Genomic DNA, 11839 nt, shown 5'->3' on the forward strand with positions numbered 1-11839 from the left:
AAAAAATAGAGGTCATTTGGACTTCTAGAACTTCAAATATGGTCCAAAAATGGAACAATGCGTGGGCTATAGGATAGATTTGAGCTTTTTTGTTGTTGCTATAATTTGGACTTGAAAATGACCTTTTTAAATCTTGGCCTCCATATGAAAGTTATAGGCTTATGTCTTACCTTTCCATCCATATAAAGTAGACCTAAATCTAAGATCTACAGCTCCAGATATGACCCATTTACCGAATAGTGTTCTAGTTTGGACTGCACCAACATCTTTTTTCTAAGTTTGGCCATCTCTTTGTCCTTTCAATTTTAGTTCTTAAATTCATCAATCAATCCTTTCATTTATGTTATAGGCCTGCATTTAAAATGAAAATTTACCACAAATTAAAGGTATCTTATATTATTAGATATATTATTATAAAACATGCTTTAGTTAAGAAGTTATTGATACTTCAAGTGCAAAATGTTAATATAAAACCTTGATAAAAATGCACTTTTAAATACTAATCAAGGACATGATACAAAAAAACCAATCATGTAGCTCAACAACAATCAAGATACAATATTGCCTTTAATAATCATGAATAATCCTTGTAAAGAATATTGATAAATCATCTATAGCTAATGTCTAATAAAGATGTCAAGTTATTTCATGGTAAAAAAAAAAAGCATAAAACAGTAACAACAAGAATGTTTTGGGAATTTTACCACGTACAATTGTCTTAACAATATTAGTTTTCTTGATTCTAAAAAGGATTGGAGATGGAAAATTAAAAATTTCCTACAAAAAACCTGACAGAAAGTTTCAAGGTGTTTGAAAAATGATTGAAGGCCCATCAACTAAGAAAATATACCGTTCCCAACACGGAACCTTCACCTTTTATTTATTCTATCATGGCTCCGTTATCATCCCTATCAATATGATTGGGTTCTGCATACCGATGTCAAATGCCATTCACATTGAGCATCGAATTTATACACCAACCTTCAACAAAACAATTTTTTTTACGCCAAACTTCACTGGCAAAACATGTTCAATCGATTTGAAGTTAGGGACATTTGGCAAATGATACAATACTTCGACATGCTTATGTACATCACCTTGAGGCCATTTTTACAATCAAGCACCTCTTTCTCCTTCCTAGAAATACAACCCCACATGTGCATCTCAGCAAAAGCGAGTGATCACAGGCTATTGACAGTGATTTAGAAAATTCACAAGTAGAAAAACTTGGATGAAAAGCCCGCTTCTCAATATTAGAAAGGAAGCCTCTACGGATAAAGTAATGAACAAACGGGAAAAGTTACATATTTGTGTGCTAGGATATATGTGCATTCCAACAAATTAAAAGCAACTACATGTACAATCATTTCTGGCTCAACTAATTAGGTCGTAAACCAGGAGAAGATATGAATTAACCCCCACGATAGGACAGGATAACAAAACAATGAAAAAAAATCAAGTACAAAGGAACGAAATTATGCAACTCTTGCACTAGCTTTGCTTGTCTTGAGCTTCTTTAGTTCTTGAACAGATTCTTCACCGCCTGAAACTCTTGAACGTGTTGTGCCTTTATTGCTTGGGAGAACGTTATTATCCTACGTTAAAGTGGAAAATACAAAGGTTAGGAGTAATTTGATGGAAACGATAGTTGAAATTATTCCAAAGTAAAATGCCAATAAACCTTTGTAATGGATGTTGACGCAGTTTGTCCACTATTTCCTGTCTTCCCGAGCTCTATCTGCACTGAGATGCTGGCCCGAGACAAATCTACTCCTGAACTCTGTAAGGCTAGCGTCAAAGTATTTACCAACCTATTTAATTCCAATACAAGTTATGTTATTGACTCATATCAACCAATACTCTTCTTAAAGGGCTAACAGAAGGCTACTTGCCATAATACGTCTTCAGTGATCAACAAAAAAGTGCTAGACTACTTCTTCTTTATTTTCTTTTCTTTTCTTTTCTTTTTTCTTTTTTCTTTGAAAATTTACCTAGTATATAAAGTTATCCATCCATATGATGAGTATTGAGGTGGTACTACTGCGGCACTAGAAAGAATCTAAAGAAATTATTTGCAAAACCCAGAAAGAGGAGTTTGAATGAATTGAAAAGACTCAATAAATAGTTCAGCTTATCCTAGAAACAAGATCCGATTCATGTATTATTGTTAGAAGTAGCCTTCATTATGTGCTTCTAATATTTAGGAATCTAATTGTGCAACGAGCCGTATCTAAGTCAGAAGAGGATGTCCCCTGACCATCTTAGAAGAGCAATGCAGCTGGGACATAGATGTCAAAGTGAAAGTTCATGTATAATTTCACTTCTTGCACGGATTTCATGACTGCTAAAAAATCTACCAGAAGCAAACAAGCTATGTATAACATGAATAAGCAGGTACAGTATAATGCCTCAGAGGCAGGTAATTTATAATCCCTAGAGTGAAGTAGGCAAGGAGTGTGCTAAAAGAAAGTGGCACTTCACAGATCACCATTTAAGTGATCTAGTTTTGCACTTGTTATCATCTACTTGAAATATTTTGACTTATCATCAGGGTAATCAGACAGTACCACGAACCAACAGAGACGTGTAAGAATATGTGCATAACATGAGTTTGAAACTATAAATTGCAATATGCAACTCACCCTTGAGAGTACGCATTAGAGATGCTGATTGTACCACCTTCAACAGTCAGATCCTTTTCTTTCAGCTTATCACTAGCAACAGCCTCGTCAGTGCTCCATGACCTGGCATGGCATGATTGAGGTTGAGTTTGGCTTGCCAAGTTCTCCGCATCAGATGGCAGTCGAGGTGGAAACTGAGCTGCTGCGCCTGCAGTCCTGCCAGGATTGAAGTTCGGCTGCAGCGAGATAGGAAATGGTAATGATTTATTTGTAAAACCAGGATGGCGATCCATTGCATTAGCGGAGGTCATGTCAGATTCGACTGGATTCCGTGCTCCTCCAGGATTAATGGAAGGAGAAATGGTTATGTTTCTCTCATCTAACTTTGCAGCAAATAATAATGCAGGACCAGCACCACTATTCAAGCCTCGAGACTGATCAGCAGAACTTTCCACAGGCCTGCTATTATTTTTCTGTCGTAGCGAATGAGGATCAACTGATAGATTGCAATAATAACGAGCATCGCTCTCAAAAAACATAGTGGCCACAAAACATTAGAAAATATGAAGGTAATGTAAAATTTACCCATGGCACCAGTTTTGTTGTTTCGTGGTTCCATCCTTGGTAAGATGCTTCATATTTCTGTACTTTCTCCTGTAGAAACTGAATGTATTCAATGACCTGTAAAAAGATTCACAGACTTCATCATTTACACCATTTATTGAAGAAAAAAAACATAATTTTATAAGAAAAGTATGTACCTCTAAGAGAAAAGATGCTTTATCTTTCTTTTGATCACCACGAGGAATGAGTTCTCTCAGCATCTGAAATCTGCATGATAATTTCCAAATTTTACTGAAGCATAATGTTGACAAAAGCAGTCGTAATTATCAATTAAATTAGGAATCCTGCAATCCAGCAAGGGAACATGAAGCCCAACACATCCCAACCAAACCATTTCTCCTCCCACTAGAAACAAGTACTTAATTATGTTTGCTTCCACAAAAAAAAAAGTGATCAACTAATTAGCTTTGTAATGGGCTTTTTCTAGTTTACATCCATCGGGTGGGTTTCATGATAAAAGCAGTCCAAAAAAAGGAACAGATTGTGTGGAGTTGTGTTGCTTTGCCAAATTAACGTTCTTAAATTTACCGAAACTTCGCTTCTAACAAGTCAACAACGTTTTGTAGCTGATTAGAATAAAAGGTCCTTGGGTTTTGCAAATACGTCAATTAACACATGCCTGTCATTTATCTTGCTCCTCCTACGTTGCTCAGTTGCAGAATGCTTTGACCGAGGCGTGTCAGGTTTTTGGTCATTGCTCTTTCCGTCCACCTTCACCCTCAATTCACCTATAAATTTTACCACAAAGAAAACAAAGAAAAAATGTCATTAATTCCATAAACATACAGCTCCAATGGCCACAGCAACAAACTAAAACAATTTTTTTTTCAAATAAAAGAATTTTTAAGTCTGTGGATGCAACATAACTGTTATACGTTCACTTGTTTATATAAACAATAGATATACCTTTGCGGATAGGAGAAGGGGTTTCTTTCTTAAGAAGAAACTCCTCTTCATCGTCAACATCATCATCCAAAGTACAACCTTTGGCTGACTTTATCATTTCTATGAAGCTCTGGGTACTCCTCCTGCCTGCTAGCCTGTTAGAATACCAACAAAACAAAATCGCTTCATTAGATTTAGAAAGGGGTAAAAAAAAAAACATGAAAAATTAGGAGGAGGAGACGGACTGCGAGGTCGAAATAGAGTTGAAACTATTGCGATGGTTGTTCGATGAAGATTGTGACGGCCTCTCTGAAGTCGTCCACTCACCCATCTTCAATGCCGCTTCTGTTACGTGCCAAACATACTTCCAATCATCATTGATAAATTGTACGTAATATCATTTGAAACAATACTTGTCAATGGGTAAATTTGTTTTTACTTTTAAGCGATGACGAATGAACTGGAAGCATATTAAAGGTTCGGCCCAGAGCTCTAGCTCTGTGATTTTCATTTTTTGATTAATTTATTCTGTTATTGCTATAAAAAATAATGTAAATCTATTGTAAAAAAAAAATTTGCAATATTGCTATTTAATTATGAAATTAAAGATCAGATAACTTATCATGTCGTGGTCTGCCTACTCGATTTTTCACTTAAAATATTATGAAGAATTGGACCCTTTCGCCATGCAATGCTATCATTGTTTGGTTTTAAAAGTCTTCTCTAAATCGCCCTCGTCATATTGAAATCTACACATTGGTTTTTATTTTTCAAATCCGTAGTTTTTTTTTTTTTTTTTTTTTAGCAATAGCCTTATGGGTTGCCTAGTTTCGGCCCCAGCTTACCATTCCAGAGAGAGAAGCCATCAAATGAGACAAGCTTGGGCTGATTACGCTCGTTGGACCTGGTCTTTCCTTGGCTCACTGAAACTGATCCTGTAGTAATAACATCAGCACGAGATGCCCGGGACTAACTCGAACCCGATGCCTAATCTAATATGTTTTTATCATAGTAAATACATTTTGTTTTTCATCTCTTCAAGCAACCTAAAAACAACCAAACAATTTGAGCCTAAAGGTCAGTGAGTGAGGATTAGAGGTTACGTCGTGTTGTGGTGGTAAAAAAAAAAAAACTTTTGGTCAAACAACTGTTAGAAACAAAGATTGTAAATAATATATACACGAAGAAAGCAACTAAAAACTCTTCAAAATGGAGCTTTTCCATTTTTTTTTTTTAAAAGACACGAAATCGGCATAAATTTCATGCTACCAAACGAATTTGAAATAATTCTTTTACTGAAAAAAATCCCAACCCTCGATATCTAATGAATACCAGTGTAACCAAGTGCTCGTCATACCTATATTATCATGCAGTCTATTTCACTAATTTGTGCTTTTCTTGGGTTACACTAAAAATGAGGCCAATAAAACTTTATCGATATTTTTAAAGTCATATTCCTTGGCTGTATGTTGGCAGAACGGGATGGACATGCACATGCAAAGCACAACAATGGCAAGGAAACAAACAGAACACACTCGTACAAATAATTATTAAGTACCTCTTATAATATTGGATCTTTCTCCCACATTCTCCTTCCCTGTCTTTCCCTTTTTCAACACGGATTCTTCCCAAAGTGTGAATCCACTTCCTGAGTAAGAACTGCAATTTGAGTTGTCATCATTTTTATCGGTACTGCTATCTTGAGCTACTAAAAATATTGTGTTCTCTGGCTTTGGAACTCTTTGGTTGAAATAAGAAATTTGGCTGATACTGTACGTCCCAATTCCTCCAGGGAGGATGTGCTCAACCGCAGGTGGTGGTGCCGGAGGCGGTGGTTTTTCAACCGTCAAAACCTCAACGTTGGTTATTTCTTTGGCAGTGGTTTTGCCTCCTCGTTCCAGTGGTTGAAGAAAATCGTGTGTTTTGAGGTAGCCACCTGTTTAAGCATGGAAAAAGGGATGATCCTTTTCAGATGTAATCTATCCTACTAGAATTCCATCAAGTCTGTAATAAACTCTGAAATTTACTACTGAGTTAATTTTGTCAAGTTGAATGATCGATGATAAATAATTAATCTAGCAACTCAGCAAATGGCCACCAAAACAGGCTAATAAATCTGAACTCGAAATAATTCAAATCAATTTTATTTTCTTTTTTTGTCAAACTACAGATCCAAAAGCATGGTGCCATCTTTTTCGATGAGGAGGGAAACAAAAACCTAACTTGTAATTCTGTACAAAACTATGACAGAGTTAACAGAGCCTTGAAGAAGATTGCATGCAAAGATTAACCTACTCGTTCAGGGAAAAACTAGAAAAGTCAAAACTTCCCGTTAACATTCAACATGCTTATAGTATATTAAACACGTCAATATGAAAATTAATTAAGAGTTTCTGTAATTCTCGAATACTTCCGTTCTCCGACCCGACACCTAATATTTCATTTATATAGAAACTATTATTGATAAGTACACATTAATTAATTACCACACCGTTGTAGTCATTTGTGCAGATTAAATTAAGGACCATGTGAAGAGGAATTTTGATAAAGTACGTACTTCTCATTAGCTAATTAATTAATTATTTAAACTGTTTACGGGAAAACGACGGACTGCTTCTCCCTCTACAGAAAAATGGTTTGTGATTGCGATTTGCGAAAGAATAGGTTGCTCTACTAAAATAATACCATGACACCTGCACAAGAGAGGGGTGGATGTGAATCATGTGACCTGTCACATCATGTCTAACTCCTAAGAAGTAGGTCCCATATTAAAACAAAAAACAAAACACCATACGGCATGCCGATGCCCAATCTGATGGTGCTAATTGCTAACTTCTAACTCTTTCCTTTTCGGATTTAGCAAAGCCTATTTACCCTGCCCTACTCTACTTTCCTGGCCCAGATCCCATCATTCAGTTGGGTGTCACGTGCATCCACAAATCCTCACCAATCGACGACAAAAGTCTGTGATGGACTCTTTTCTTTGATTTTGAGAAACTAAAAACAATCTCTAAGAGATCTAAAAATGAAAATTGATAGTACCTTGACAAGGTGGTCTTGGATCTTGTTGGACAGTTGAAGAATGCCTGTACAGTGAAAGAAGGTCGTGTTTTGGTTTGCTTCCTGTAGAAAACATGCTTCATAATCACAGTTAATAACACATTACGATTTCTTTTAATCATTTCATAGGCTAAGATAATTTAAAAAAAGAAAAGAAATAGTATGTACGAGTGATTAAAATACCTTCGGTTCCGAAAGGACGTTGTTGAGGAAGCTCCATCCAAACGGAGATATCTTGTAATTCAATGAATATTTGTACGTTCTAAATCGCTTGTTATCAGATCCGTCTTTAAGGCTAGGAATTTAAATTTTCTTAAAAGATATGGCACCGCCGCCTGAGATCGGAGGCGCATTCACTTTTATCAACAAAATTGAGTATTTACTAAATCTTTTCAAAGAAAAAACGGAAATTAAATTATGAATGAATGAACGAACGAACGAACTAACTTCGGCCACCAACCACAACACCAAATCACAGATGTCTCTGCAATACAATTACTGCTAAAAGGGGGGAGGAGGGATTCTTGTAAATCAGAATTCTACGTCTATAAAAGTTTTGAATTTAAGATTATCCATAATTGAAGTCAAAAACTAGTTCAAAAGTTTAAGATTTCATAATTAAAGCTAAAAGTTTTAGTACCTTCGATCTGAATTGCGTGAATTTTCTTCCAGTTTCTGCTTCAAGAACAAGAATTCGAACACGAAATTCTATACCAGAAATGATCTAAATCATAGCTTCAACGAGAACGAAAATGCACAAAGAATCTCCTTTGAATTTCAAAAAATAAAAAAAGAATTGGGTTTCTCTATCCTTTTCTTCCTACAATTTTTTCTCTTCCTAAAATAAAAAAAAGAACAGTGCAGCAAAATAAAGGACTGCAAGTCGGAGAAACTCTCGCTCTCTCTCTCTCCCCTGCTGTTTCCTTGCTTTGGGATCTTTGTTTTATACAGCTTATTCACTAGCATGCTTCATTGTATTTCCGTTATTTCAGAAACGGCGTTTTTAACGTCGTTGCGGCGGGGCCGACGGCGTTAAGGGTCACGGATAACGTTTCCGTTTTGTTAGTCATGGAGTATTTTATTTTTTATTTTGTCTGTTGTCAACTGAGTTCACGGAACTCAATAATTTACTTGGCATTTGGCGTTCCCCATGAAAAAATTTCCTTATCTATTTTTTTCTGATTTAAGTAATTTATCAAATTTCTTTTTAATTATAGTTTGTCTCCTTTAATACCACAAGATTTGTTTTTTTTTTCTTTATCAAATTAACATTGTAAACTTAACCATGCGAGAGAATGACTTTGTTTGAAAAAAAAATCAGTGAAATAGTAGTTTAATCTTGTCATGCTTCAAAAACACTATATAAATTAAATATTATATTTTTAAAATATAATATTTAGATATTAAGAATTTTAAATCATAATATTTAATTAATGTTATGGTTTCAAAATGCAATATTTATTTGAATATTATAATTTTAAATTGCGACATATAAAATTTTAATTGATTGATGTCATAATTTAAAACAACAATATCAATTAGATTTTGAAATGGCTTCATATCTTATTATTTTGGAAACCTACTTTTGCAGAAAATAAAAAAATTAAGAGTTAAATCATGAAATTTGTCGAGTAGTGCATAATTATGTATTTTTCCTCAATCCCCGTACTTTATCTATTGTCTAGTAATTTTTATCGATTTACAGCTAAAATAGCTTTGAACACCCCTTAAATAAAATCAATCTAGTTACAATTGATTCCTTTTGTTAAGCTAGTTGCCTTTTTTGATAGGCTGGTTGAAGAAAAAAGTACTTGGATAAGAATTTCTCATGTCGAGATAGTCAAATAAGTGTTATCAAAGTGTTCATAAATTTTGCGCTTATGAAGAGTGGCAAGATATTAAATATTATAGTTCACAAACATGACATTTAGTAAAATATTATAGTTTTGAACTATGATATTATTGAAATATCATGTTTTTTAACCGATATATCCTCAAACTATGTTATTTCAACTAAGCCTTTTTATCTTGTATTATTTTACTATTTATTTATATTTTATGTGTTAATTGCCTAATTTACCTTGAAGATTTGAGACTTTATTATACCGCTTAGATTCTATCATAAATCCTATTGTGTTGTTGCATTTTATTTATTTTTTTATAATTTTTAGAATTAAATTCAATTCTTATGGTAAAATTAATTTATATATTTGAGATTTTTTAAAATGTGTTGATTTGAATTTCAAATGAAATTTAATTATTAAATAATTACCAAAACTAATAAAATAAGAGATTGCTTGATTTGCTGCAATATAATTAACTTTAAAAACAATATTTGAAAAATGTCTTTAACAACTTAAATCCTATTTTTTAGCAAAACCTTGAGTATGATATAACAATAATAATGACTAGACCCATAATAAATATTAAAAACTACATGGAAGGTTGAAGAGAGTGTCTTTTTATATATTTGACTTTTGGAAGATAAGATGAAAATAAAGAAACAATAAGCATTCTGTTGTTTCTATTTAAGACTATGTCTAGTCTTTCTTTTCTTTTCTTTTTTTCGAGTTAAATGATTAGTATTTAAAAAAATATTTTTATCAAAGTTTTATATCATCATTTTGTATTTAAAATATCAATAACTTCCCAACTAAAGCATGTTTTATAACAACAAGTCTGATAATTTATGTTCATCATAAATACAGGTCTATCATATAAATAAAAGGATTGATTGATAAGTTGAAATATTGAAATTGAAAGGACAAAAAGATGGTGAAGCTTATAAAAGAGATTAATCTTTTGGTCATATTATGTTTTTGGTGCCATTGCTAGGGAGGTAAATTCTTGTATAAATTATGATATTTATTTTATTTTCACTTTTCACTTTTCTTTTATCTAACTTTGTTTCGTTTGTTTTGTTTTGTTTTCTTCTTCCTTTTATTCTCCTCCTACACATGCATAAGAGTATGGTCACATAGATTAAGTGATAGACTTTGTAGAGTATCCTCATTATTTTCAAAAAATATAGTCGAAGAAGATAATCAATCACTTCATAATAAGAATAATGAAAATAATCATATTAGAACACTTAGAGATCACATGAATCCCACAAGAACAAGTGCACCCTCATTCATAGTCTTCCCTCTTATGCATCTTATTTTAATTTTAAGTCAGATATTATTCAACTTTTACCTTTTTTTTATGGCTTAGATTTAAAAAAATTTATACTTACATTTAAGAAAATTTGAGGAGGTTTCGAACACCTAGAATGACTCAAATTGTAGCATGAATACCATCATATTAAAGTTTTTTCCTTTTTCATTAAAAAATAAAGCTAAAACATGGCTATAAAATTTAAGATTAGGATCCATTCGCGCTTGGGATGAAATGCAATAATAATTTTTAAAGAAGTTTTTTTCATCTCACAGAATAAACTCTTTCAAAAGACAAGTCATCACTTTCATTCAAAAACCAGGAGAAACATTTTACTAATGTTGGAATAGGTATCAAGACTTGCTTAATACTTGTCCTCATAATGGTTTTGAAACATGAATATTGGTTTTATACTTTTATGAAGGGTTAACACCTAAAGATAGGCAAATGATTGAATTGATGTGCAATAGAACTTTTGAGGATAAAGACCCTAATAAAACAATAGAGCACCTAGACTTGCTAGCTGAAAATGCTCAAAATTAGGACACTATTGACACTTATGAGGTACAAAGTAAAACTCAATCTTATACATCTAGTGGAGGAATGTATAACTTTAAGGAAGATCATGACCTTCAAGCCAAGTTTGCATCTTTATTTAGAAAAGTCAAAGCACTAGAATTGAAAAGGAGTGGTCAATTAAAATTTGTTCAAAACATTGCGTGTGAAATCTATGAAACCAATGAATACTCAACCAATAACTGTCCAATTTTGCCTTTTTTCAATGGATACCTCCATAAGCATGCCCATGCTTTAAATGGTTTTCAAAGCCGATACTCGCAAACATACAACCCTAGTTAGAGAAATCACCTAAATTTCAGTTGGAAGAGTAATGCACAAACTTCACAGCCACCATTTTAACAATACCATAATTTTTAATATTTTTATGGATATGTACCTCCTTATATTCCCTCTTGTAGAAGAAATCTTGAGAAAACTTTATATGCATTCATTGAAAAGCAAGAGACAATCAACACTCAACTTGCTCAAAGTATAACAAATTTTAAAAATATTCTTGCAAAATTCACATCTACTCTTAGTTTTCAATAGAAAGGTAAGTTTTCATCTCATCCACAACAAAATCCTAAGGGGCAATACAATACAAGTACAAGTAGTTTAAAAAACCAACACATGGATCAAATCCAATAAGTCATTACTCTCCACAATGATAAGTGACACGGCCAAAATATTGATGTATTCTTGATTAGTACTTAAAAGTGCATTTTTATCAAGGTTTTATATCATCATTTTGCACTTGAAGTATCAATAACTCCTTAACTAAAACATGTTTTATAATAATGTATCTAATAATATAACATACCTATAATTTATGGTAAATGTCTATTTTTAATGCAGGTCTATCACATAAATACAGCCCGAGCACTGTTCGGTATTTTGGCCATATCTGGAGTTCTAGAAGTCCAAATGAGCTGAAT

The 11839-nt window shown here is 33.2% G+C and overlaps 1 protein-coding gene and 1 long non-coding RNA gene across 7 annotated transcripts in view; one reads left to right on the forward strand and one right to left on the reverse strand.

Annotated features, from left to right (window-relative positions):
• Window positions 1–1227: 1227 nt before the first annotated feature.
• LOC105109288 (transcription factor BIM1-like) lies at window positions 1228–8122 on the reverse strand. Of its 6 annotated transcripts, none has more exons than XM_011003936.1 (13): window positions 7831–8122; window positions 7374–7525; window positions 7173–7253; window positions 5689–6066; window positions 4976–5065; window positions 4376–4475; window positions 4152–4285; window positions 3865–3973; window positions 3383–3452; window positions 3207–3302; window positions 2643–3094; window positions 1682–1811; window positions 1228–1595 (listed from the first exon to the last, which is right to left on the reverse strand). In XM_011003936.1, the coding sequence occupies exons 2-13, from the start codon at window positions 7408–7410 to the stop codon at window positions 1476–1478; spliced, it is 1797 nt and encodes a 598-aa protein (XP_011002238.1). In that variant the 5' UTR covers window positions 7411–7525; window positions 7831–8122; the 3' UTR covers window positions 1228–1475. The 6 variants fall into 6 exon arrangements, with proteins under 6 accessions (XP_011002238.1, XP_011002241.1, XP_011002239.1 ...); XM_011003939.1 differs by having other exon boundaries at window positions 7173–7267; XM_011003937.1 differs by having other exon boundaries at window positions 7374–7546.
• LOC105109287 (uncharacterized) overlaps window positions 4482–11839 on the forward strand; it is an 18988-nt gene continuing 11630 nt past the window's right edge. Inside the window, exon 1 of the long non-coding RNA XR_839219.1 lies at window positions 4482–4681. This is a non-coding gene — a long non-coding RNA (uncharacterized LOC105109287). The remainder of the gene's footprint in view (window positions 4682–11839) is intronic.

The sequence above is a fragment of the Populus euphratica genome, unplaced genomic scaffold, assembly GCF_000495115.2.
Source record: "Populus euphratica unplaced genomic scaffold, PopEup_1.0 scaffold303.1, whole genome shotgun sequence".
Classification (NCBI taxonomy): domain Eukaryota; kingdom Viridiplantae; phylum Streptophyta; class Magnoliopsida; order Malpighiales; family Salicaceae; genus Populus; species Populus euphratica.